The 22,800-nt window shown below is 52.0% G+C and overlaps 12 protein-coding genes across 12 annotated transcripts; 4 read left to right on the top strand and 8 right to left on the bottom strand.

The window, feature by feature from the left end:
• Nucleotides 1–310: 310 nt before the first annotated feature.
• On the top strand, nucleotides 311–2,214 carry LMH87_008194 (uncharacterized protein; the record flags this gene model as incomplete). Its single annotated transcript, XM_056195564.1, has 4 exons — nucleotides 311–336; nucleotides 528–1,445; nucleotides 1,499–1,902; nucleotides 1,961–2,214. The coding sequence occupies 4 exons, from the start codon at nucleotides 311–313 to the stop codon at nucleotides 2,212–2,214; spliced, it is 1,602 nt and encodes a 533-aa protein (XP_056057286.1).
• A 738-nt stretch (nucleotides 2,215–2,952) lies between these two features.
• On the bottom strand, nucleotides 2,953–4,812 carry LMH87_008193 (uncharacterized protein; the record flags this gene model as incomplete). The annotated part of the gene is made up of 5 exons (XM_056195552.1): nucleotides 2,953–3,380; nucleotides 3,433–4,454; nucleotides 4,506–4,605; nucleotides 4,652–4,696; nucleotides 4,791–4,812. 5 exons carry the CDS (start codon nucleotides 4,810–4,812, stop codon nucleotides 2,953–2,955), a joined length of 1,617 nt encoding a protein of 538 aa, XP_056057285.1.
• Nucleotides 4,813–5,463: 651 nt separating this feature from the next.
• LMH87_008192 (uncharacterized protein) lies at nucleotides 5,464–6,498 on the bottom strand (the record flags this gene model as incomplete). The annotated part of the gene is made up of 2 exons (XM_056195541.1): nucleotides 5,464–6,360; nucleotides 6,409–6,498. The coding sequence occupies 2 exons, from the start codon at nucleotides 6,496–6,498 to the stop codon at nucleotides 5,464–5,466; spliced, it is 987 nt and encodes a 328-aa protein (XP_056057284.1).
• Nucleotides 6,499–7,056: 558 nt separating this feature from the next.
• Nucleotides 7,057–7,685, bottom strand: LMH87_008191 (uncharacterized protein; the record flags this gene model as incomplete). Its single annotated transcript, XM_056195528.1, has 3 exons — nucleotides 7,057–7,176; nucleotides 7,228–7,599; nucleotides 7,656–7,685. The coding sequence occupies 3 exons, from the start codon at nucleotides 7,683–7,685 to the stop codon at nucleotides 7,057–7,059; spliced, it is 522 nt and encodes a 173-aa protein (XP_056057283.1).
• A 448-nt stretch (nucleotides 7,686–8,133) lies between these two features.
• Nucleotides 8,134–9,121, bottom strand: LMH87_008190 (uncharacterized protein; the record flags this gene model as incomplete). Its single annotated transcript, XM_056195517.1, has 2 exons — nucleotides 8,134–8,691; nucleotides 8,747–9,121. 2 exons carry the CDS (start codon nucleotides 9,119–9,121, stop codon nucleotides 8,134–8,136), a joined length of 933 nt encoding a protein of 310 aa, XP_056057282.1.
• Nucleotides 9,122–9,675: 554 nt separating this feature from the next.
• LMH87_008189 (uncharacterized protein) lies at nucleotides 9,676–10,156 on the top strand (the record flags this gene model as incomplete). Its single annotated transcript, XM_056195505.1, has 4 exons — nucleotides 9,676–9,886; nucleotides 9,946–10,025; nucleotides 10,078–10,101; nucleotides 10,151–10,156. 4 exons carry the CDS (start codon nucleotides 9,676–9,678, stop codon nucleotides 10,154–10,156), a joined length of 321 nt encoding a protein of 106 aa, XP_056057281.1.
• Nucleotides 10,157–10,229: 73 nt separating this feature from the next.
• Nucleotides 10,230–12,438, bottom strand: LMH87_008188 (uncharacterized protein; the record flags this gene model as incomplete). The annotated part of the gene is made up of 5 exons (XM_056195494.1): nucleotides 10,230–10,655; nucleotides 10,703–10,964; nucleotides 11,013–12,063; nucleotides 12,114–12,200; nucleotides 12,375–12,438. 5 exons carry the CDS (start codon nucleotides 12,436–12,438, stop codon nucleotides 10,230–10,232), a joined length of 1,890 nt encoding a protein of 629 aa, XP_056057280.1.
• A 1,136-nt stretch (nucleotides 12,439–13,574) lies between these two features.
• LMH87_008187 (uncharacterized protein) lies at nucleotides 13,575–14,835 on the top strand (the record flags this gene model as incomplete). Its single annotated transcript, XM_056195482.1, has 5 exons — nucleotides 13,575–13,865; nucleotides 13,913–13,993; nucleotides 14,046–14,161; nucleotides 14,213–14,331; nucleotides 14,384–14,835. 5 exons carry the CDS (start codon nucleotides 13,575–13,577, stop codon nucleotides 14,833–14,835), a joined length of 1,059 nt encoding a protein of 352 aa, XP_056057279.1.
• Nucleotides 14,836–14,950: 115 nt separating this feature from the next.
• LMH87_008186 (uncharacterized protein) lies at nucleotides 14,951–18,331 on the bottom strand (the record flags this gene model as incomplete). The annotated part of the gene is made up of 7 exons (XM_056195470.1): nucleotides 14,951–15,035; nucleotides 15,089–15,369; nucleotides 15,420–17,414; nucleotides 17,476–17,596; nucleotides 17,650–17,991; nucleotides 18,049–18,230; nucleotides 18,290–18,331. The coding sequence occupies 7 exons, from the start codon at nucleotides 18,329–18,331 to the stop codon at nucleotides 14,951–14,953; spliced, it is 3,048 nt and encodes a 1,015-aa protein (XP_056057278.1).
• Nucleotides 18,332–18,948: 617 nt separating this feature from the next.
• LMH87_008185 (uncharacterized protein) lies at nucleotides 18,949–19,780 on the bottom strand (the record flags this gene model as incomplete). The annotated part of the gene is made up of 3 exons (XM_056195459.1): nucleotides 18,949–19,588; nucleotides 19,644–19,684; nucleotides 19,742–19,780. 3 exons carry the CDS (start codon nucleotides 19,778–19,780, stop codon nucleotides 18,949–18,951), a joined length of 720 nt encoding a protein of 239 aa, XP_056057277.1.
• Nucleotides 19,781–20,325: 545 nt separating this feature from the next.
• Nucleotides 20,326–21,137, bottom strand: LMH87_008184 (uncharacterized protein; the record flags this gene model as incomplete). The annotated part of the gene is made up of 2 exons (XM_056195448.1): nucleotides 20,326–20,685; nucleotides 20,934–21,137. The coding sequence occupies 2 exons, from the start codon at nucleotides 21,135–21,137 to the stop codon at nucleotides 20,326–20,328; spliced, it is 564 nt and encodes a 187-aa protein (XP_056057276.1).
• A 590-nt stretch (nucleotides 21,138–21,727) lies between these two features.
• LMH87_008183 (uncharacterized protein) lies at nucleotides 21,728–22,766 on the top strand (the record flags this gene model as incomplete). The annotated part of the gene is made up of 5 exons (XM_056195437.1): nucleotides 21,728–21,812; nucleotides 21,874–21,887; nucleotides 21,940–21,993; nucleotides 22,052–22,687; nucleotides 22,737–22,766. 5 exons carry the CDS (start codon nucleotides 21,728–21,730, stop codon nucleotides 22,764–22,766), a joined length of 819 nt encoding a protein of 272 aa, XP_056057275.1.
• Between the last annotated feature and the right edge of the window lie 34 nt (nucleotides 22,767–22,800).

Genomic DNA, 22,800 nt, shown 5'->3' with positions numbered 1-22,800 from the left:
CGAAGGCCATCTACGTCATCGTCAAGCCGCCGTCTCAGGCACGTCATCAATGTGCATGCGGATAAAACATTCTCACTCCGGCCGCAAGTGGAATATGAATCTAGCTCCGTGTACTCAAGCTCAGTTCTGAATTCTACTGTAACAAATAGTACATACGGGAGAAACTCATCCGCCACCTTTAGCCATGGCAGACGCAGCTCGACCTTGCCACTGCAGCAGCAAGACTCTGCCCCAACATCGCCAGACGAGAAGACGCCGCCGCCCCAGCCAAGCACCCAGGATATCGCCAGCACATCTTCACCGTGGAACTATGAATTCGTCGGAGGACTGCGCAAGGTACAGCAGCAAACCCCTGCGTCCGAATTCAAAGCAGAATTCTCGCCAATCACCACGCCGAGCAGGGCTCATCTGCCGCCTTCGGATACCGGCAGCGCTGTCACGCGCCAGAGTTTGATGCTCATACCCCGGAAGCCACTGCCCAGCTCCTACACAGAAAGCCCGGCTGATTCAGACACCCCAAACTTCAGGATCATCAAGCAACCGCTGCCAAAGCCCACCGTCCACTGCCAGCCATCGCTAGAGTTTACCAATTTCTCGCCCTCGAGTGACCAAAACTATCGCATTATCGGCGACTCAGGCTCATCCGACTACTCTCTTGGTAGCCAGTCACGTCCGAGAACCGAGGATAGCGAACCCAACTACGTGAAGCTTGATGGTGCACCATCGCCATCCATCGCAGCCACACCAGCATCACGTCTCAAGTCCGAATTTTCGAGGGAAAGTTTGGTTGTGGCACCTCTCAATCCTGCAAGGAAGTTGTTCACCGACAAGGCCGTCTCTATCAAGCTTCCGCAAGGAGGGTCATCGCCCAGATTTCTCGCGACATGGTCCGCCATGATGAACCACGATGCCGCTCGTGCCCTATTTGGCTCCAGAATATATCCTCCGAGATCTCGCAGCACCAGGGCGCCTTCACAAGCTGGATCTTCCTCATCCACACCAAGAGCTCATCAGTTTCAGTCGCAGCCTCCTCTCTCAACTGTATTTTCAGAGAGCGAAGGAGAAAACGAACGCTTATCGCGGTCCATGTCCCCGTTTCCTGCTGAAGGCAGTAACAACCAAAGAAGTCCTGATTTTTTGGCTGATGACTTTGAACCCGGCGAATACTCTTTTACTCAACAAGTTACGCCAACATCCGAGCCAGTCGACTGGCCGCAGGCCGCATTTGGAAAAGGAAAAGAGATAGAGCCAAACTCGAGCTACCGTCTTGTCGGAGACCAAGACGAATATGGCGACGGCTTGACGGACTTGCGCGATCTCTTGACTCACCGTCCTTCCAGGAGAGGTGGATTATCGAGCATGATACCCAACTATGCTTCAGACCGCAACCTGCGGTCCTCTGCGAGCGCTAGAGCAACCAATTGGGCAGTACCAGCATGGGCAAGGTAAGGTTCTACGAGAACGATGTTGGAAGGTTAAAGCTAACTATGAATCAAAGGCTATACTACGGCAGTGGTGAGCGTCGCTTTCTCACACACCAGATTTCCCGCGACTCCATTCGTTCCGCAATCACAGATAGCCAGGCGGGGAGCTCACTGCAAAGGCGCTCTCACAGTGTTGAGCGCTTCGGGATATTCGCTCAGCGCCAACATGAAGCCTTCCCCCCGGCGGATGGTAGCTCACCTATTGCCGTCAAAAGGTCATATCCTGACCTAGCTTGGGCCCGAACGCTTAAGAAGCAGACTTCGAGCTTGTGGTCGCCACACCTGCGACGAGACATCAGAGCAAGCACCTACGGAATCTGGGACCCCCCGGCTGGCGCCCTATCGGTAGAGGGCTGCATTACTGCACGGCGAAATGTGCAGGTGATGCTCTTTATGTCTGGATTCCTCTTCCCAATCGGTAAGTGCTGCCTCGGTCATTTTTCACGAAATCAGTTCTGAACCTAACGTATCAACAGCTTGGATGGTTGCTGCTTTCATACCGCTTCCCACAAACCGAGGCCTTGTTGAAAAGGACTTTCCTAGCACCAGTCACATTGACCTAACCGAAGATGACGGCGCAAGTCCATCTCAGCTCGCCAAGGAAATCGCCCTCTACAACCGCGCAAAATGGTGGAGAGATCTGAACAGGGCCATGGCTGTCATCGGACTGTTGATCATCGGGGCAATCTCAGTGCTGATTGCACTTGGCGTCCAGCAACGATGGAAGTGACGACGCCATGCAGCTGTGCTCAATCTCTGGCTACCAGTGAAAACGTTCTTGAAACTCCCTCACCAACACTCTTTTACAATTTGATATTTCTTCAACCAACACTTTGATCTATTTCGGCGCAATACATTTCTACGAACTGCACTTATGCGTACGACGCATGATGCACTCACGACAAGATAATCTTTAGCGTCAACTCAGCAATCCTTTCTTTCAACTTTATTCTTCGCACTCGACAGACTGCCGTTTTCTATGCAACTTACATTCGAACTGTTACACTACACAAAATTGGCAACCACTCACGAAAATGCACACGCAAAAGCAATTCCTTCCTTTCTAGACCGAAACTCCGCTGGCTGCGGACACTGCGTGCGCAGCCAGCGGAGTTTCATTCTTCTGTACTATATAACGCCGGACCAAACGATGAAAAGCCTACCGACTCGCGGACAGGAACTCTTCGTCCCACGGCTCTGTGGCAATCCAAGAGCGTAGGCTTTTCCTCTATGACGGACGATATTTATGTTTCTACGATATACTTTAACGTTATTTTTATGTCTTGTACACTCTTTTAGATAATGGAAATATGATTAATGGGCTATTCTATTTTGACTTGATCTAATTCTTCGCCATGCTTCAATTCGCTACAAATGCTCACCGATGGCCCGACTGGACGTTGTACGCTGTACACTCCGTACGTCGTCGCCTAGTGGGTTTGCAATCGCAAGTTGTCATTCGCCATGCTCACGAGGTCTTCTTTTGGAGCGCCTCGACCTCAGTGCGGATCTCTTCCATTGCCTCAGAGATGTCTCTCTCGGGGTCCTTGGAAATGCCAAGAATGGGATGACTGCCCGTGAGACTGTCAGTGCTGAGTGACCGGACAAGCTTCGCGTGGGCCTTTCCTTGTCGCTTCTCGAGTTGCTTCTTGAGCAGGGCCTTTCCGGGGGAAGCAAAAAAGGCAAGCGAGGCAAGAGTCCAGATGAGGGCGTAAAAGTAGACGCGAGACCATGCCAAAAGAGAGCCGCGGAAGCTGAGCACCAAGAATGGCATGGTCACAAAGGCAAACGTGACTTGCGTGATAAAGAAACTGGCCAAATCGTAGTACTTCTTGTTCTTGGTCGGTGCTCCCGTGTTTGCATCCAAAAAGAATGGCCGGACTTGGCGTCGAAAGTCTGAAGCTGTTAGTCATAGATCCTCACAAAAGACAATAGCGGCAGCACTTACGTTTGGCCGAGGTTTGGACCAAGCTGGCAAGAATAAAGGTGAGGTAGTAGCCAGGGTAGAAGCCGTGCCAAAGGGCACTGGTAGCAAAGGTGATCAAGCTAGCTCGGAAGCCGGGCTTTTTGCCGCGAGGGGTGACGCGAAGATAGACGTAATTGCGCAGCCAGTGATTCGTGTTCATGTTCCATCCGCCAAGGTATGCTCTTGGATTTTGCGCCGTCTCGACCCCGATAGGATTGATGTTTTGTAGCCGGTTCCACGAAACCTTGCCTGTTACAGGGTCGACACCATTGTAGCCGAGACCCGCGAGAATGCAGGCACCTTCGGTCAGGGTCCAGACTCCGTAATATTTGAGGCGTGTGACGACGCCAGTTGCATACATTATGAAGACGCGGTTGAGAAAGCCTTTCTGCATGTAGGAATCCGATGTCAGGACTTCGTGGTTGAAAGGGCCAGCCAGGGTGACGAAGAGGCCAACCCAGACGAGACCAGTGAGGGCCTTGAGGAGAGCCGGAGTACCACTCCGAGGGATTCTTCGCTTCTTTCGCGACGGGGGCTTTTTGGACGGGTCGACGCCCGCAGGAATATCGAACATGGTTGTGTCAATCCATCGCTGATAATCGACGTAATCAAAGGCGGGACCAGCGAGAAGAGAGGGGAAGAACATGACATAGGCACAGTAGTTCAAGAGGCTGGGTAGATGCTTCAAAGATCGCTCTTTCTGAAAATCGGAAAGCTGGTCCTCTGGAATTTGACCGTCGGCAATGTTCCAGCAAAAGGCACTCAGTTTCATGAGGAGCACCATCTGCGCGCCAGTAATGTCGACAACCGCTGGATCATTCTGAATTTGGCGCTGGATATGGCTGACGGACATGTGAGCCATCAGAAAGAGAAAGCCGAGCCATGGCATGTACGGACTCTTCCGCAGGTACTTTGCAATGCAGTATATGCCGATAGAGCTGATGGCAATGGTGCGGAGGCCGAGCCATAGGTCGAAAAGCCCGACGAGGTAAAACAAGGAGGTTCTGTGTTGTCAGCGATACGCCGGCTCATCGGCACTCGGAAGTGAGACTCACCCGATGATGAAGAAATTCTTGTAAGCCGGCTTTGCGTCTGGTATACGCTTCAGCAGACCAGCGAGAGGGTACGAGAGCAGAAACGAGAAAATGATTTTTACTGCTGATAGTTAGACTCTGTATGGAGCTCTCTTGGATATACGTACGCTCATCCGGAGGTGATCCCACCGTGCCCGAGAGAGCCTCGAATGCTGGATATACGATTAGCTAGGCTCACACAACGAATGCTTGACGCAGGACGGCTGCCGATGGAAAACGAGGCACGGTGGGCATCTGGGAACGTACGCTTGTTCAGTAGAGGTATCATTGCAGCTGTCTGTTCGCACGAGGCTCGAATTCAGGGTAAAGTGCACGAAAAGGAACCCCCCTACGGCATGGAAAACCAGAAAGGTAAGAGTATTTCCAGACGAGCTTGCAGCAATTTGGTTGGGGAGTGGAGCGCGATTCCATGAGTTCAAGGACCAGGTCAACGACATCACCTAGGACTCAGGAGGCTAGGACCTGCCACGGCGCTGCAGGAGCGTTGTCACGGGGCTGTAGCTGAGCCGTGTGGGCCCAGTCAGATGCCACCGTTGGAACCCGTGCCTGTCTCCTCAGTACCAAAAGATTACAACTGTTGACAAAGGAAGCGCAGAAGATGTTCTAAAAGACCAATACTGAATTGAAAGATATACATCAACGAGCTGCAGCCTAGAATACGTAAGTCTGGCTGGTGGTGGGAGGACGCGGTGTGGTCTTGACGTCACTACCTGTTCGCTGTCCTAGCGCCTGTTGGCGTCAGTCTTGAAGCACAGGCAGGCAAGATCGGAGCAGTGTTGTGAAAGTTGATAACAAATGCGCCGAGATTTATGCTTATATTAAATTTGCGCTATAATAATAGAACGCAAAAAAGCTGATAAAATGCTCCAGTACCAAGGCAAATCGAACCATCTCCATCCTTGGCGAGCAGTCTCGAATATCAAGAGCTGGTATCCATAGCGCCATCTTTATTTTCTTCATCCTTCTCGCCAGTCGGAGAAGCAAAGTTCAAATGTTTCCAATCCTCCAGCTCCTCCGTGACGGAGCGCATTCTGTCGCGTATACTCTCGATAGCATAGCTGCCTAACAGCAGGCGAAGCGGCGGATACGAGCAGTGAGCGAGCTGCCATACAAGCTCGGCACACTTGACTGCGCTCGTTGGCTGTCGATCCCCGAGCCACTGAACCATTCGCTTGGCATGTAGGGCGGGAGCCGTGGCGTCGGAATAACCCTCGCTAGCAGGTTTGATGAAGAAATGGCCAAAACTAGGCAGAGGACTGTCTGAATCGTTCGTCATGGGCTCGTCTCGACGTACGAAGCCTGGTTCGATCAGGGTTGCTTTTATGTTGAACATGTCTGTCTCATAGAGCATCGCTTCGATGAGACCCTCGACGGCGTACTTGGTCGCGCAATACGGACCAAGTCCAGGAACGCCAAGCGCACCCGACGTGGAGCTGAAGATGAGATATCTGCCGTTGCTCTGCCTTCTAAAGTAAGGAAGGGTCGCATTGATAATGTGTAGAGTCCCCATAAAGTTGGTCTCGAACTGGTTCCGAAGATCGTGCTCATCTTGGTCCTCGCATGAGCCGATGACACCATAGCCTGAACAGTTTGCGACGACGTCCACGTGGCCAAAATGATCAAGCGCGCGCTTGACCACCTTTGAAACCGATTCGCGCGATCTCACATCGCACAGTTCGCCGAGGCAATGCTCATGGATGTTGGCCATCTCTTCGGGAGTGGATTCAAACACTCTGCCAATCGACACAACATAGTCGCCCTTGGACAGCGCACACTTGACAACGGACCGGCCCATGTGCCCAGTACCGCCGAAAACCTATGTCCTTTAGCAGTTGCTCGTTTCTATTGGGGCTCGGCAACATACAATCCAAACAAGGGGCTTCCTTTTGTCTTGAGGTGGCTCACAGCTGGCTGGCAGCTGAAGCCGGGGTTTGCCATCCTCGGACAGATCCATGTTTCGCGGTCGTCTCTGGCTAGATCACTGTCACTCCGCTCAAGTCATATAAACGCGAGACCTCGGTATCAGAGTGCACCAGGGGCCAGTGTTGGAGAATCCATAGAGTGCGCGTCTTATGCTGCAGCGCTGGCTGCGAAAGGCTGGGGTATTTAACCAAGGGGCATGATTCAGTTGTTTCAACAGACGGCACCTGGAGAGAGCGAACTGCCGAGTCAGCGACGGTGCTAACGCGGGAGACCCTGGTTGGCGCGCCCCACCATGCTTCAGATAGCGATCCTTTATCGATGTTTGAAAGCGATGACATTTAGCTTCTACAGATGTTCAAAGCGGCATTTCACTCGCTCGAGGCAGTATTCAATTTCGTTGAATCCAAGGCAGGGAAAATAGTGTCCAAGTACTGACTCTCTCGCCCTTGCCCACGAGTCTTGTCTTGCGACATGGCGCGCCCGTAGAATGCAACGATTTTCTGATGATTTTTGAATATATTATTCTTGTCGCTAATTTCCCCCCAAATATTCACTCCAACGTGGCCTGATGAAGTATCTTATTCTACACTCATTGAGCAAGAAACTCGTCGACGTACTCCTTGCGATACTTGTTGTCGTCGAGTTCCGGGCAGCGGTTTAGAGGAGTCCATTTCGGCTCGTCCTTGAAAAGTCGCATGGCATGAACATACTGCTCGGTGTTAGTGACGACACTACTGGATGGCAATGCAAAAGAACTCACGTTGGACTCGTCTGTGGTAAATCGGTGGTAGATGCCGGCGGGCAGAATGATGAGATCGTCTTTGCCGAGATGGATGCGGATCCAGCTCTCGTCTTCAGCTCGTACGTCAAAATAGCCCTGGCCGTCGCGGATGTAGCGAATCTCCTCGTCCTCGTGAAGGTGCTCGTGGAAGAAGGTCTTGACCTTTTCCTCGTAGATTGCGCCCATCTTTTCCGGCGAGACAAAGATCTCGTCACGGTTTCTGTAGCCTCGTTCCTTGGCGAGTTCGTTCACGCCATCAAGTTCGGGTATGCGATAGTATAGGACACCAAGCTTGCCCAGTGCGTCGGCGTCAATGGCCTTGCCGGAGTCGTGCGCCAGTCGCTGGTCGCCCTGTACACTCTGGTTAGCAGTTGTAAGAGCGCAATGGGACGGCACGCAGCACTCACGGGAAGGTTGTCATATAGATATGCTTTCATTTTGAGCTTGCGTGAGGTGATGCGGAGGGGTAAATTTGCCGACCATGTCGTCAGAGGGCGGCGTCGATGCAGCAAGGCCGGTCACCAGTTACATAAGCCCCTCCAACCACATGCATTCCCCACCATAGAACGCCGGAATCGAGCCAATTGTAATGCATTTATATGTCGTCATACTACAACTACACACGCTTTGCTGTCGCCAGACGATTACCGAGAGAACAGCAAAGCCTTGCAAGCGCTACATCGAGGTCGAAATGGGCTGGTGAAAGAAGTATTTGGTGTTGGCTCCGAAGCGGGGCTACATCTATTATCCATGCATTCATTGTGTCGCAAACGCCATGTCCCAATTTAAATCATTTTATAAACAAGATAGCGGCCGAGAAGCTCTCTACCTGCACAGCCGCTTCATTTTCCGTGGTGCGCCAAAGATGCCAATGCCATGATGTATCTAGCGAGCCTCGGGTACTGGGGCATCGCGGACCCCAGCGTGTATCATTTCGTCAACGTTGTCGGTCGAGGGCCGAGCAGGTCTGCCTTCAAAAATCCTTCGCCACCATCCCGGAGGATCCAAGGGTCTTGAGCCGTTATGAAGAGGAGGGTACACATCCGTGAAAAAGTACCAGACGTGCCCGATGACGACGCCCATGATTTCGTCTTTGGGGATGTTGCCGTGCATAATGAGGCTGAAGCCCATCAACACCCACGGCAGGTACGGAGCAGTGAATACGAGGACCCCCAAGAAGCTGAGCTGCGTGTCTGGATTTTTCCGGGACCAAATATATACGAGAGTCGAAGAGAGCGGATGCCCGAGGAAAGGCAATGAGACGAGGGGAGACATGACGATGAGGCTGACCATTGCGTAGAGCAAAAGCCAAGAGAAGTGAGCTGGCGATCGGCCGGATGATTCTTCGAGAAGACGCGAGTATCGTTGGAGGAAGTAGATGTGGAAGAGTAGATTGATCGAGAATGGACCGAAGTAGAGGAACGACGTCACGAGGCGCCAGTACTGCAAAGGCCATTAGATTAGCGGAGGCCAGGAAAACGACATTGGAGCACACTACCTGTGATCTATGAAAAACAGCTCGATAGCTATAAAAGAGCTGGTAGGGTGAGACTATGCGGCACTGGACGAGGGCACTGGCCAGCAGCGTCGCTGTCGTCCACCATCGCGTGCACACGGGCGTCTCCCAAAACCAGGCCTCGACGGGCAAACGGGCGCCGTCCATCGCCTGATCCATAAAAAGGCGAGGAGAGCACAGAGGGAGAATGAATGTTGGTGCGGTTGGCGCAGTTCTCGTGGCGATATGTGTTACTTTATCATGAGTCCGATCAAGGAGAGGTGTTGGAGAAGAAGCGTGTCCTGTGCTAGGCGATGGAGACGTCACTGGAGCCACGTAGTGCAGGCGGGCCGGACTCTGGTGCTGTGTACACGGCATGGGCCTGGCGACCCCACAGGGGTGGTTACCTGGCTGGAGAAAGGTACATGTGCGTACTCTGAGGCGCAAGTACCGACCAGGCCATCAGCCACACTTGAGCAGCTGCAGCGATCAAGCCCAGCCAGCCTCCCCAGGAGCCGGGCCGAGTATATCGAGTTCTTAACACGGTGCTTTGGCTGCCGTGAGCTTGCAGTCGTAGGGCTCTCTAACTAGCAACACTGTTGCGTGAATCCTCTTTGATGCGTGCAGTGGCACAATTGTCCCGACCGGCCGAGATCGGAGACAGCAAGTGCAGTAATTGATCAGTACCACCATGGTCCTCGCATGTAAGGCGGACGCGTACTCAGCCAGAGCAGGAGACAATTCAAGCTCCTTTGAACTAAAAGTAAAATACGGCGTCGCATACGAAAACATAGCTTGAAGCCGCTGCCATAAGCTCTAATTACGTACTAGTCGCCCCGCCACGACCGGCTACGTCATTGGCCGGCCGGTAGCTGTCCCCAACATCATCATTACACGTTGTGCATGTACACGATCAATCAGCGCCCGTTGACATGTCGAGACTCAGACCAGTGACCAGGCTCTTTGCCTTGGGCCTCGCACCAGCCGCCTGTGTTGGTGCCTCCTTCGCGCTCCGTAACCCCGTCAAGTTTGACGCGCTTGAGCCGGTGCCCGTCTCCCAGAAGCTTCGACAACGCGAAGCTCCTCCCGCCAGCCGACTTTCGCCCCAGATTATTGAGCAGCTGTCGCGCGGAAGCATATTTGGTACACGTGACAATCTATTCATGTCCTTTGTGGCCTGCTAACCCAATTGATACCTATAGGCTTCGGAGCCGGCGTGATCATTGCCTTCTTCTCACGCACACTCGTTTTCCTCGGCGGTTTGGTGGCAGGATCCTTACAGGTTGGTTCGCTTGCCAGATGAATTCTGTGTGCGACGCTAACAGCCCTCCCAGATCGCTTCCCGAATGGGCGTCGACGTCTTCGGCCTGATCCCGATCGACCGGAGAATCTTGACGGAATCACCAGTGCTAAGGATGTGGGCTGGGAAGCCATGGTTTACATCATCGTTTTTATTGACTTTTATCCTGGCGGCGTTTGTGCGCCTTTAGATGGGTTGAGTGTTACGCTTGAGGAAGGCAAGCGCCAGCTGGTCATTAGCAACAAGGCCCTGTGTCTTTTCCAGAGTCTCCTTGTTCTTGGCATTAATCCAGTCCTTTTCCTCCTGGGTAAGCAGGGACAGGTCCATCATGTTACTGCAGTACGGGACCATGGTGACGTTTTCAAATCCGTAGTAGGGTGTGCCGCCAAAGTTGTTCTTCGTCTTGACCTCCTTGACGACAATGACGTTCTCGATACGAATACCAAAGTTGCCATCCTCGTAGTAGCCGGGCTCGTTCGAGATGACGTTACCGGGCTTGAGGGGAAACTCGCTGTAGGCCGGGCGGGCGCCAATGCCCATGGGGCCCTCGTGGACGTTCAGGAACGAACCGACACCGTGGCCGGTGCCGTGGCGGAAGTCGAGACCGGCGTTCTAGAGAAGTTAGCAGCGGCAATCATGCGACACGTCGAGCGACATACCCAGAGGAACTGTCTGGCAAAAGCATCCAGCGCAAAGCCAGTGGCGCCCTTGGGGAAGATGGCACGGTCCAGGGCAATGAGACCCTTGAGGACACGAGTGTACGCCTCCTTCTCGCGCTCGGTCGGAGTGCCAAAGTGCATGGTGCGAGTGGTGTCCGTGGTTCCGTCGTAGTACTGGGCGCCCGCGTCGCAGAGGTAGACGGCGTTGGGGTCGATGATCGAGCTCTTGCCGTGTCTGGCGTGGTAGTGCATGATGGCGGCGCTGAACAGACGTTAGCTTCTTGTTTCCATGGGTTGCATGTGCACTTACTTGGGGCCGGTGCAGGAGATGGTAGCAAACGACTCGCCGACAAAGAGATCCTGCTTCTTCCGGAACTCCATCAGCTGGTCAGCGGCTTGTGCCTCGTCGATGGACGCCTTCTTCTCGACCAGCTGGTTCTCGAGCCAGGCGTAGTAGGAGGTGAGAGCAGCGCCGTCACGGATGTGGCAGGCCCGCATGCCCTCCAGTTCGACCTCGTTCTTGACCGACTTGGCATCGGTAATAGAGCTCTTGACCTCCTCGACCTTCTCTTCGCCGCCAATAGCCGTCTTCACAGCCCACGAAGCGGTGTCGGTGATCAGGTACTTGCCGTCAGCAGCCTTCTCCACATCAGCGAAAAAGCTGCTGTAGGGCTTGATCTTGACGTCGTTGGCCGTGAGATGCTCGCGGACGGACTGGTCAGCCTTGGACTCCTCGACGTAGAGGATGGCCTCGTCGTGTGTGATGGAGGCGTAGCAGTAGAAGACCGGGTTGTACTCGACATCGTTACCGCGCAGGTTGAAGAGCCACGCAACTTCGTCGAGAGCAGTGACATACATGCCAACCGCCTTCTTCTTGGTAATCTCCTCGCGGAGCTCGACGAGCTTGTCCTTGACGGTCTTGCCAGCATACTTGTCCGGGTGGATAAAGGCCTTGTTGGTAGGCGTGGCGGCACGGTCGCTGCCCCAGACCTTGTCGACCAGGTTCTCTTTGATGGCGACCAGTCCGGAGCCACCAGCCTTCTGGATGGTCTCCGTGAGCTTCTTCGCGACAGAGGGAGTGATGAGTGTAGGGTCCACGCCGGCCGCCTTGCCGTCCTTGCACTGCTCGGCTACCCAGTCCTGCCAGGTGATCTCCTCGGGGATACCGAACTTGATCAGCCTCCAGTTGTCATCCAGCTGCGTTGTGGCCTGGTTAAAGTATCGGCCGTCGGTCGAGAGTGCGGCCGCCTCTTCGCTAACGACGGCGGTTCCAGCAGATCCGTCGAAGCCAGAGAGGTATTCTCGACGGTTGAAGCAGTCCGCGGCGTATTCGGAGGCATGGCTGTCGCCGGAGGGAACGACTACCAAGGTCAGCCCGAGTCCAGTCGATTCGTCTCCGGAATTGACTTACTGTAAGCACTGATGTTGTTCTCCTTCATTAGCTTGCGGAGCTCCGCAAGGCGGGGTGTGGTGTTTACGCGATCCATGGTGTCTGATACTGATAAAGAACGAAACGCTGGGGTATGGGAAAAGAGTCTGATGCTTGGAGAACAGAGAGTATGTTGTTTCCAAGGAATTGCCACTGGCCTCAACCGTAGCATCGAAAAGGCCCTTGGTGGCCTTGGTGGGGGAATTGATATATCTTGCGTAACAGCTTCCAGCGGCCGCATACCTGCGGTTCTGGTACCCCTCACCCCACCAGCTGCAGTGGATCGAGCACGTTGGAGATGCCACATTCAGACGAGAGTTCCACCATGTTACGTTATAACTTGCAGTGTGGTAGGAAGCCCGTAGGAAGCGTCTAGTGTGTATGTTCTGGTCAGCTTATTAGGATTGGTGCATGGAATGATCTCAAGGGTATGGCGATGAATACAATGGCAAAGCCTCGGATGTTATGTACGGGATCGGCGCGATTGTGATTATGATTTATATGAGGATAGTACGCTCCTATTCAAGACGGCAATCCACGATGCCATTGCTGGCCAGGCATCCATCATAAGATTATGCTCGAGTCAGCGATGCCCTCAACTTTGCATTGGCATGATGGTGGCGCGCAGACCACGCCATGCGCAATGAGTTTGTTTGGTAGACACGGTTATTTAGCATGGGCATCGTTATTGCGCAAGTATTGGTTGGATCCAGCTGGTATTTTGAGAATCATCAACTCTGTTGGAAAAACACGACGTGGCATTTAACTTAAGTGGCTATTGACGTCTTTGACGTGTGTAAATGAATTTTTATCTTATGAGGATGAACAATTGTGATTTATAGCTACAACGTGCAAAAAGCATTATAGAAACACTTTTTCTGGCTTATATGTCGCTTAGCACGCAACACGGGTGGGGATGCAGTCGATTGGTTTTTTTTTTCTTTAAGTCGTCAACTTGAAAGCCTGGTAGAACAGCAAATTGTTGACCGCTACGCACAAAACAACTCTAGTTCATTTAAAGCTTTGTCTTGAAAATATATATCAGGTGTAATGATGAGCCTGGACTTTTTTTTTAATCTAATCCTTGCGCATCACTGAGCAAGGCTTTTTTTTTTTTTTTTCCTCAAACATACTGCCCCGGGTATTCTCCCCGCTTCTTTTTTTGATACTGAGTAGAAAAAGCCACTCAGCTCCACCTTCTTCTGCGATATCTCTTTGAAGAAAAGAAAACCCAGCAGCTTATTAAACATGCACATGAACTAAATAACCGTCGTCGACTTTTGTCGTTTGTCTGCACGCCACGGGGTGGGTTCACACCCGCACCGCTAGCTGCATGACGCCCTACATGCATCAGCCGAAAAAGGTGAAGCTCCAGATCTACAGCTGCGGCCATCACAGTAAACAAGGAGCTCTCGAAATAGCCACTGTGTTTCTTGACGTACGATGCGAAGGTTCCTATCAGCCCAGTCGCTACAGCCGCGAGTAGTCCTTTCTGGCATCCAGCCAACAGGTGTGCCGCACTTGGGCAATTACGTGGGTGCTCTACGGCAATGGGTTCAGCGGCAACACGAGGAGCCCGAGTCTTCCCGCCTGCTGTATTCAATTGTCGACCTACATGCCATCACCGTACCACAAAAGCCGGAGGCTCTGAGAAAGGCCAAGAGGGAAGCTTTAGCTTCGTTGCTAGCCATTGGCATTGACCCAAGTAGATGCACCTTGTTTTATCAATCCGATGTACGTACAAGGGCTTGAAGTACGGACAAGGAACTGACTGCAACAAGGTTCCGGCGCACTCTGAGCTTATGTGGATACTATCATGCACAGCATCTGTAGGGTATCTTTCTCGAATGACGCAGTGGAAGGTAAATACGGAAAAGAAAATCCTTGCAAGATCGTCACTTACAGGTTGTGCAGTCGAAGCTCAGCCTGGCAGAGTCGTCGCGACTGGGTGATGGGCGCGTTGGAAACAAACTAAAACTTGGCCTCTTCTCCTATCCAGTCTTACAAGCCGCCGATATCCTTGTTCACAGGTCAGTAAACAGATCATCTCTTTCCATCGCGACGACTCACCATCCCCTAAGGGCAACTCATGTTCCCGTTGGTCATGATCAACAACAGCACATTGAGTTTGCGCGAGAGTGTGTTACCAACTTCAACCATGCCTATGGGCCTCATCTCGTCTATCCAGATATTATAATATGTAAGGTCTCGTCGATGACCCCGCGGTTGCAGCGCTAATGGAGACGTGACAGCACCGGTACGCCGAGTAATGTCGCTCGCGGAACCGACATCTAAAATGTCGAAATCTCACCCATTGGCGCGTTCTCGCATCTTACTTACTGACAATGCGGAGACCATCCATGCCAAAATATCATCCGCGCTAACAGACTCAACGCCGGGCATCAGTTATGATGTGGAGAACAGGCCTGGCATCTCGAATCTGCTGGACATCTTTTCGATTTTCAGTCCAGAGGGCAAGACTGCGCAGCAATTAGCTGCTGACTTTAGCGAATCCAGCCCCCGAGAGCTGAAAGCAGCCGTTTCTGAAGCTGTCGTCAAAGGGATGGATGGCATCGGACAACGCTATGAAAAACTCCTGAAAGACACCAAGTTTCTCGATCACGTCGCTGCTGAGGGGGGGGAGAAGGCACGCCAGAGCGCAGATGAGACCATGCATATTGTCAGGGAAGCCATGGGCTTGTAATCTTGATATCAACCTTGTATAACCTTAATTGTACCAACAGCTACATAGACCACATGTACAATACCTCTTTGCTCTCATGCTACAGTCATATGTCCATGCATGTATCTCCTGTTTATCATGCTGCGTATGAAAAGTTCGATCCTCTCGCCGCAAGCCAAAAGTCGCGAACTACTTGGTTGGTGGCACGAGCGCCGCGGAGACTGTATACAGGTCAGCCATTGTTACGTATGCGGCCAATGTAGTGAGCTCGAACCTCGCCACTTTCTTGACAAACATTGATTTCTCAGTCTGCGAAACTTTGTTGCTTGGAAATGTAGGGTGGTGTAAGCCAGCTTCGAGCCATTCCTTTGCTCTCGGGTGCCTATTGATCAGCTTCTTCAGAGGCTCGCTGAGTTTATCCAGCTCACTTCGAGAAGCATTACCCCCGAAGTTCCTTGCGAGACTTTGGCAGAGGAGAGGGCCAAGTGTGTTCATAGCACCAGACAAGGCGTTTTGAAAGCTTTCGTCGCTGCTTCTCACGTTGACGAATGCTGCCTGTTTCTGGTTAGGAGGAGTGTAAATCAATCATACGAAATTATACATACCCAAAACTCTGCGGCCGCTGCCTTGGGCAGAGGCTCAGGTCCGTCTAAAGCCTGTAACGCAAACAGAAAAAAGAACTCTGCCACTTCTGCAGGTTGGATGTGAAGAATGATAGACGGGTCCTTTGTCAGTATTCGGCTAGAAATCTCTATAGCATTCTGCGCAACCTCTGGCTCGGCCGAGATGTCAATTTGCGCCGATGCCCCTGTATTCGCATTTCTGTTGCTGTCGTAGGGAAATTGCCTCAGAATCCCAATAACCCAGCCCATTACTGTGAAGAAAACGTTTTGCTGGTTGTCTTTTCCACGGAGTGAGCTGGTAAATGAACATGCAGTGCTTATGAAAAGCCCTACTCGTGGCGTAGCAAGCGAGTGTGAGGTCAGGTATTGAGCAACTTCGGAGGGCGGGAGGACAAAAGGACCTGGCTCGGTTTCGGAGAAACCGGTTCGCAGTACATTGCAAATTTGCTCTGTAACTTCGCTGCTAGTCGGGAACATTTTTTGAATCTCCACGATGACGGCAACAATCCGCCTTTGGATTTCCGGTAGAGCACCATCCTGGGCCACGCCGGCTTGCTTTTCATGTTCGAGATCAATTGCGCTCTCGGCGGGGGCTTGAACACCTTTTCCCATACCGACAAGACACCTCAGCACCTTGAGTGCCATGTGAAGACTAGGGCTCTCTTCCGGTAAGGTATCTGAGCAAGCCAGATGAGGCAGTTCCATATCGGTTCTTTCCTGCGCGCCCGCAAGTCGCTGGCATCTCTGCAATTCCACTTCAATAAACTCCAAAATTCGTCCGTATCTGAGGTATCGCTCCGCTGTATTGGGAATAGCTTGGGCAACCGAAGACATTGCTCCAATGGTTCTCTCACTGGTCGCACAGTCCAGCTGCTGCTCAGTAACAACCCTCGCGTATTCTGTCAGAAAAGCATCGATTTCGGTATGCAAGTGGGCTCTACAGGAGGAACACAGCCTCAGGATTGATTTCGACGCCGCAGGCGCCATTGCTGTATCTCCTAGTGTAGAGAATAACAGCTCAAGCGCTGGCGGCAGCAGTATTGGGTTTCGTTCAAAGTATTCGGTGTATAGTTCGATTAACTGAAGACATGTTTGTTGAGTTCGTGTCGGTACTGAGGCGCGTCCATCTCGGAGAATTGTGAATAGCTGTGAGTGAAAGACCGAGGCCAGGAAGCCGTCGCAGCGATCATCATCTTGGCAGCAATCGGCGAGGCCGCCAAGGCAATACACGGCTGCCTCAAGTCGCAGCCATGCAGACTCTTTTAATGACGATATCACAGTTTCAGCAAACGTTCCTAGCAGCTGTGGGCCTATCAGGGCATAAACAGATTGCAAAAGGTCAATCACGTCTTTCCGTGAGTCAGCAAAGCCTGCTCTGTCGTTTGAATCCCAGTCTGCTACCTCTGTGCTTGGAGGATATGTGATTTTTTGCCATGCATTGGAGCATGCCTTCAATAGTAATGCATAGGCATGGACTTTCCACGGCTGTTCTTCGCTGGGGTCTACCGATAGGTGATCTGGTATCATCTCTGCGAACGAGGACCAAAATTCGACGACTGGGACGAAGATCCTATCATCTACAACGGGATAACCCTGGGCAATGATAAGATCGCATAGATGGGACAATATCTCGGAGCTATCTGCGTGGCAGTTTTGCACGAGCAGTGACATTCTTGTTTCGGCAAATGCCAGGAGCAGCTGGGAAAATTGGATAGAATCGAAAGCAAAGTCTCCATCTGCAATCCGCTGGTAGAACCCGTCAGCCCATGGACTTTTGAACAACATGTCGAAAAGACTGTGGTGATCAGGCGTAAATAGTGATGGATTGTTGGACAGGGCTTCGATGAGAAGTTCTGCTGACGCATCATACACGGCATCAACAGCCAGGAGCTCAATGACACTCCCAAGTAAGGGTTTCACTGAACTGATAACGTTGTTTTCGTGAGTCGGCGCCTTTTGCGTAAAGATTACCCATGACTATATTACCCAGAGTTTAGCTTCTATTCGATCTGGGACACCCTTTTGGTTTCAGTCATACCTGCAGACATTTTATTGCGTCTTCGAGGATGGGTGCAGGGACGCCCTTGCTGTGAAAGCATCTTGCCAGCACCGTCATGAAGCTTGCTGTACTGTCCAGCGTTGCTTTATATGATGTCGCGCTTTTTCCCGGTCTCAGCGGCTGTTTCTTTCAGTAGAGTCGGGTTGGGCTTACTTCTTCACAGAATTCGGATCTAGCCGCGTCACGTCTTCTACAACGTGTGTAGCTACCCACAGAAGTGCTTGCACTTGCCTCGGCCCTAGCATATCTAGTATATTTTCCATTTGTAGAGTGGGCTGGACGGCTTCAGGACGCCATGCCTGGTTGTTTGCTAGGCATACTCCGATGTGGTCGAGGAAGCGCGGCCATATTGTGTGATAGTGGAGGAAAAAGGTTGATAAGGCCGAAACAAGCTTCCTCGTGACAAGTCGACTTCCGTCTTTGGCTGTGAGGTCCACGTACCATCCTATGAGACACAGCAGTAGCTCTGTCGCTTCTTCGTTTGCGATTGGTGTGCTGCATGTCGAGTTAGGTTCCGCTGTGTGTGGTCCCAATTTTACCTTCTCGACTTGCCTTTCAGTGTTGAGCTTGATAATGATTGTGAGCACTCCAAAAAATTGAACTTTCTCGTCTGGACGACCAAGCAGCTGTTTCGACAGCGGCCATGCCTGTGGTAAACTCTGTATCCTGGCCAGCGCCGCCTGGGTGCTTGCAATCACCTCCGGCGGATTGGGTTGGTACAGAGATATTATTAGCTGTTCGTCAGTCAGGTCAAGAGTTGCTGGTAGTGTTGAAGTTCGGCGTTGGTGTATACCTGTTCGACTCTTCCGAGAGCAAGCACCTCTTGCGAAGCCATCCCGGCTGCTGGTTTCCTGACGGATAAACGACTTGCGGCAACTTTGGGATGGGTGAGGGTATACTGGATTTGGTGCAGCGACAGTGCCTCCAACAACTCCAAAAACCCCACAAGTTCACATAAATAGATCCCTGCTCATAAAAGGCCACAGTGAAGCAAACGTGATAGATAGAGCACTCGCAAGACGACGAACCATCATCCAGCTCACGTCGTGAGGATGAGAAACAGGGTAGGTAGGTCTTTGTGGCTGCCCCACTACCACTGTGCGAAAGCTGGATGAACCCTAGCAGCCGCGCGATGACGACCAGACGAACAACAGCAAACGCTCAACTGAAAACGGAGTGAAGGAAAAAACGAGATCAGTAGGGACACATATATACGAGAAACACATAGACCATGATCGGGCCAGCCAGCATCAGGTTATGCAGTGAATTGGTCAGGTACAATGACTGTTCAGCCAAGCACGCCCATGCTATTGATTCACCGATTTTTTTATACCATACAGAGCAGACCTGCTGTCTATCAGCTGCCGCTTAAATCCCACCGAGATAGCTACATGATGTTATACACTGAAGTTGCGCCGGAAACAAAGCACCTCCTCAAGGGGCGGAAGGCGTTTAGGCGCGGGGCATTGCACGCGACAGATTCAGAGAATCGCCGAGGCGGCCGCGACGCAGCATCTCCTCCGCCTCCTCCTCAGTGACTGACTTGGTCTGGCCAAGATGCTCCCAAGTGGACAGTAGCTCACTAGCACTGCCCTCCAAAGACTGCCCCGACTTCTCACTACTCGTAGACCCAAACTCCCAAAAATTGGCCTTCATACCAATGCCGTAGTACTGGTGTTTTCGCAGATATGCGAGCCAGAGCTGGACGGTCTCAGGGTTTCCATCCTGAATCTGGATCATCCGCCGCAATGTCCTACGCTCAAAATTTTCCTGAGATTTCTTGAAGATGAAGTGATCTCTCGGAACTGTCCAGCGCTCTGTGATCCGTGGCAGAGGCACAGGCCCGAATGCGGGCAGGCCTAGATAATATGCGGCTCGGAGAGCAAAATCGGAGAAGAATTCGAGCGGTTGAAGACTGTAGGATCGAAGCTGGAGGTCGCACGAAGGAATGCCATGCTCCGCAGTGCGGCGAAGAGGCTTGAGGTGGACGGCCTGCGCCGACCGAGGGTTGCGCAGCTCACCGCTCTGACCAGGTTGGGTCGCGACAAAACTATCCGACTTCGATTCTCCGGCATTGACCGTACTGTAGGACCTGAGAGATGTTAGCGAATGAATTGAAGCATGCCTGGCCAGGGACTGCTGCAAACCTGTAGACTACTCCGGCCAGATTGGTCCGTTGCAGGACCGGCTTTGGGCCTGTTAGCATAAGTGTTAAAGAAGGGAATGGCAGAAATGGTGCACCTACTCGCAGATGCGCTATTTCGTGCGAAATATGGCGGCGCATTTTGATAATCGCGTGTCCGATGTCAAGAGGAAACCGACGAGTAGCTCGCCAGGTTCCATGTAGGGGCGCAAAAAAGCTGCCCCTAGCCAGTGAAAGCCTCGAAGGGCCCACATTGGCGCAGTCCACCACGATGAGAGGGCCTGCAAAAACTACTTTTGGCGTACAATCACACGTTTGCAAATGTCATACAGAATGATTCTTTTTAATACAGTGTATTCTCGTTTTATTTCAAACGTGCTTCTTTTATATTGCCCCTGGGGTAGTGTGCAAGCATTCAGCCAAGCCTAGTTACGCGCTCGTTGCTTTGTGGCGCTGGAGGACTATTATGTTCCGTAGCGACTGAATGTGGTTGTTTTGTAATCCAAGTACAACACAACTCCGTCGCTGCCTGATCCTCATGGTAACAGGCGATGAAGGTGGGCGTCTTGCTCGCGGCGAGTGACGGACACCGATTGGTGACGTGCTCGCGGAAGGATATCGAGGGATAAGCCTCGAAATGTGTAGAACGGGTTTATAGCATAAAATGCCAGCATGGCTGACAAACTTCAGCCGCCACCCTTTCGCCGCTGTGCGACAACCTTCTGGTAGAACGCCTTTTTGCCAGACGTTTTCTTCTTTTGTATGGTGGCATATTTCGACTTCAGCTTGTCATTCGAATGATCTCTCATAACTTCACCAAGTATAGTCTGCCGTCTTTCCTTGCGGGCAAGTCTTGCGCTGAAGAAGTCGGCCGGGCCTTCGATAATTTGGCCAATTTGGGAGTATTTTGGCGTCTCCGCCCTCAAAGCCTTTTTCTGGTGTTTCGGGTCTAGCAGGCCTCGCATACGGAGAACTTGCCAATCTCTCCTAAACTCTGGCGTGAGGACCGTCTTGGGCAGGTCAAACCAGTTGGAACCGGCAGAATCCTGTTCGCCCGTTAGTTACTGAAGCCCAAGTTCATGTGTTTGGTAAGTTGAAAGGGGCAGCAGCCATAGAAAGTGGCTTGGTAGAAATGATTCAGAGTAACTATGATATAAAGAAATCATGGAGCCACGAGGCGTTTATCCAAAACGGACGATACCTCGTGTCATGGTACCGTAAGTGGTTCCTTCTCATCACCATCAAGAGGGGACGCAAGTCGGAGGACGACAGAAGTAGTAATAGGATATCTTACCTTGGTTTTTGTGCTTGTTTTCTTGTTATTCGCGATACGAACGGAACCTTCTGTTTCTTTGGGTATCGCGGCAGCAACAGGAGCAATAGCTACCGTCCCATCTAGGGCATTATCGGTGGGTGTGGTTGTCGTGGGATTTCCCTCCAAGCGTTGTTCAGCCTGCAGTAGAAGCTCAGAGAGCTGTTGGCTACTTATTTTGGCCATGATGAGACGCCACAGGCTCTGTCACTGGTCCAGCCAGCTGTCGAAGTGGGAGTTGTGGTTGTGAAGAACGCAAATTGTTGTTGAGAAGCTGGGACGAAAAAGTTTCTGGGCGCCGAGAAAAGCATCCCGGACCGGCAAAGTGGAACATCGGTGGGTACAACAGAGTACGGCTGTTCTTGCAGCCTGAGCTTGTACTCTTGCCAGTGTTTAGTGTGCTGGGGTACCTTGCTGAAGGCGGAGACCCAGCTCTCTTTTAGCGCACGGATTGTACACAGTGTGTAGTCACCCACAAACTGGCTGCTTTGGAGCGATTTGCTGCTGAATGAGCATGTGTCGGAGAGACGGCGGGCACTGTATACATCGGGTCATTGCCGGAGCTTAGTTGGTCGCAACGCGGGTACGGGCATCTAGCCAAACACATCGCTCACGCTCATTGCCTATTTACTGCGCTCATTGCTACATACGGAGTTGCGCAAATATCCGCCAGATTTCGTCCAATTGAAGCTCAGACACCTGTTGCCAAATCAAAATCAACGATAAAATAGTCCGAGGACGTCAGGAAATAGCAGTTTTCGCAGACCTTAGCGACGATGGACTCGCAGAACCAATCGGCGCAATCCCAACAGCAGGGACGCCCCGCGCCAGTCTACGACACAACCCAAGGCGGTCATTATGGTGAGTACATCTTTCATCGTTGGATCTAATCCCCTCACGATACTGATGGCCGTTATTTTAGGTGCTTGTGCTTCGGTACGTACATCCACTACTCGGCTACTCAGCCCAACATTTAACAATGAAACAGCTAGCTACGCAAGGATTCGCGCCCGCTGAATTGTACACGGGTCCTTGGGCAAATGTTCGTCAACCCTGCGCTGGCCTCTCTCGACACTATGTACTGACAGATACGAGTTTAGGTGCATCAAGGTCTAACCGGACAGTACAAGGACATTTTGACAACTTATTGGCAGCAAACCATTACTCACCTGGAGAGTGAGACACACGACTACAAGATTCACCAGCTGCCTCTTGCTCGTATCAAGAAAGTCATGAAGGCTGATCCTGAGGTCAAAATGATTTCTGCCGAGGCACCGATCCTCTTTGCCAAGGGTTGCGATGTTTTCATCACGGAGCTGACTATGCGGGCTTGGATTCACGCCGAAGAGAACAAGCGTCGCACTCTTCAGCGTTCTGATATTGCGTCTGCGCTAGCCAAGTCCGACATGTTTGATTTCCTGATTGACATCGTGCCGAGAGAGGAAGCTGCTTCTCACGCCAAGAGGGCTGCTGCGCAACCCGCAGCACCCGCTGGAAGCGGCCAGGCACGAATGCAGGCCAACATGGCACAGCCCAACTCCCACCCGATGGCTGGAGCTGAATACATGAGTGGGCACGGACTCGCAAGTGAGCAGGATTACCGTCAGAATCCTAGCCTTTATGCCGGCCAAGTTCCCGCGGCACCCTCTGCTGCGTATGGTCAAGCACAGGCCACGGGAACAATGTACGGCGAAATGGACAACATGTACCCGTATCAGGGCATGCAGGCCCAGCAGGTAAGCTCAAATCCATATTGCTCACTTCAACCTGCTTACACTCTACAAGGCACAGATGACATCGGAAGAGTTTGAGTGAGCTGAGCTCGCCCCATTGTAGCAAGTCCGCGCGT

Source organism: Akanthomyces muscarius (assembly GCF_028009165.1).
Source record: "Akanthomyces muscarius strain Ve6 chromosome Unknown contig_16, whole genome shotgun sequence".
Taxonomy (NCBI): Eukaryota; Fungi; Ascomycota; class Sordariomycetes; order Hypocreales; family Cordycipitaceae; genus Akanthomyces; species Akanthomyces muscarius.
Note: the sequence above shows the minus strand (reverse complement) of the source record. Positions and strands in the feature narration are given on the sequence as shown.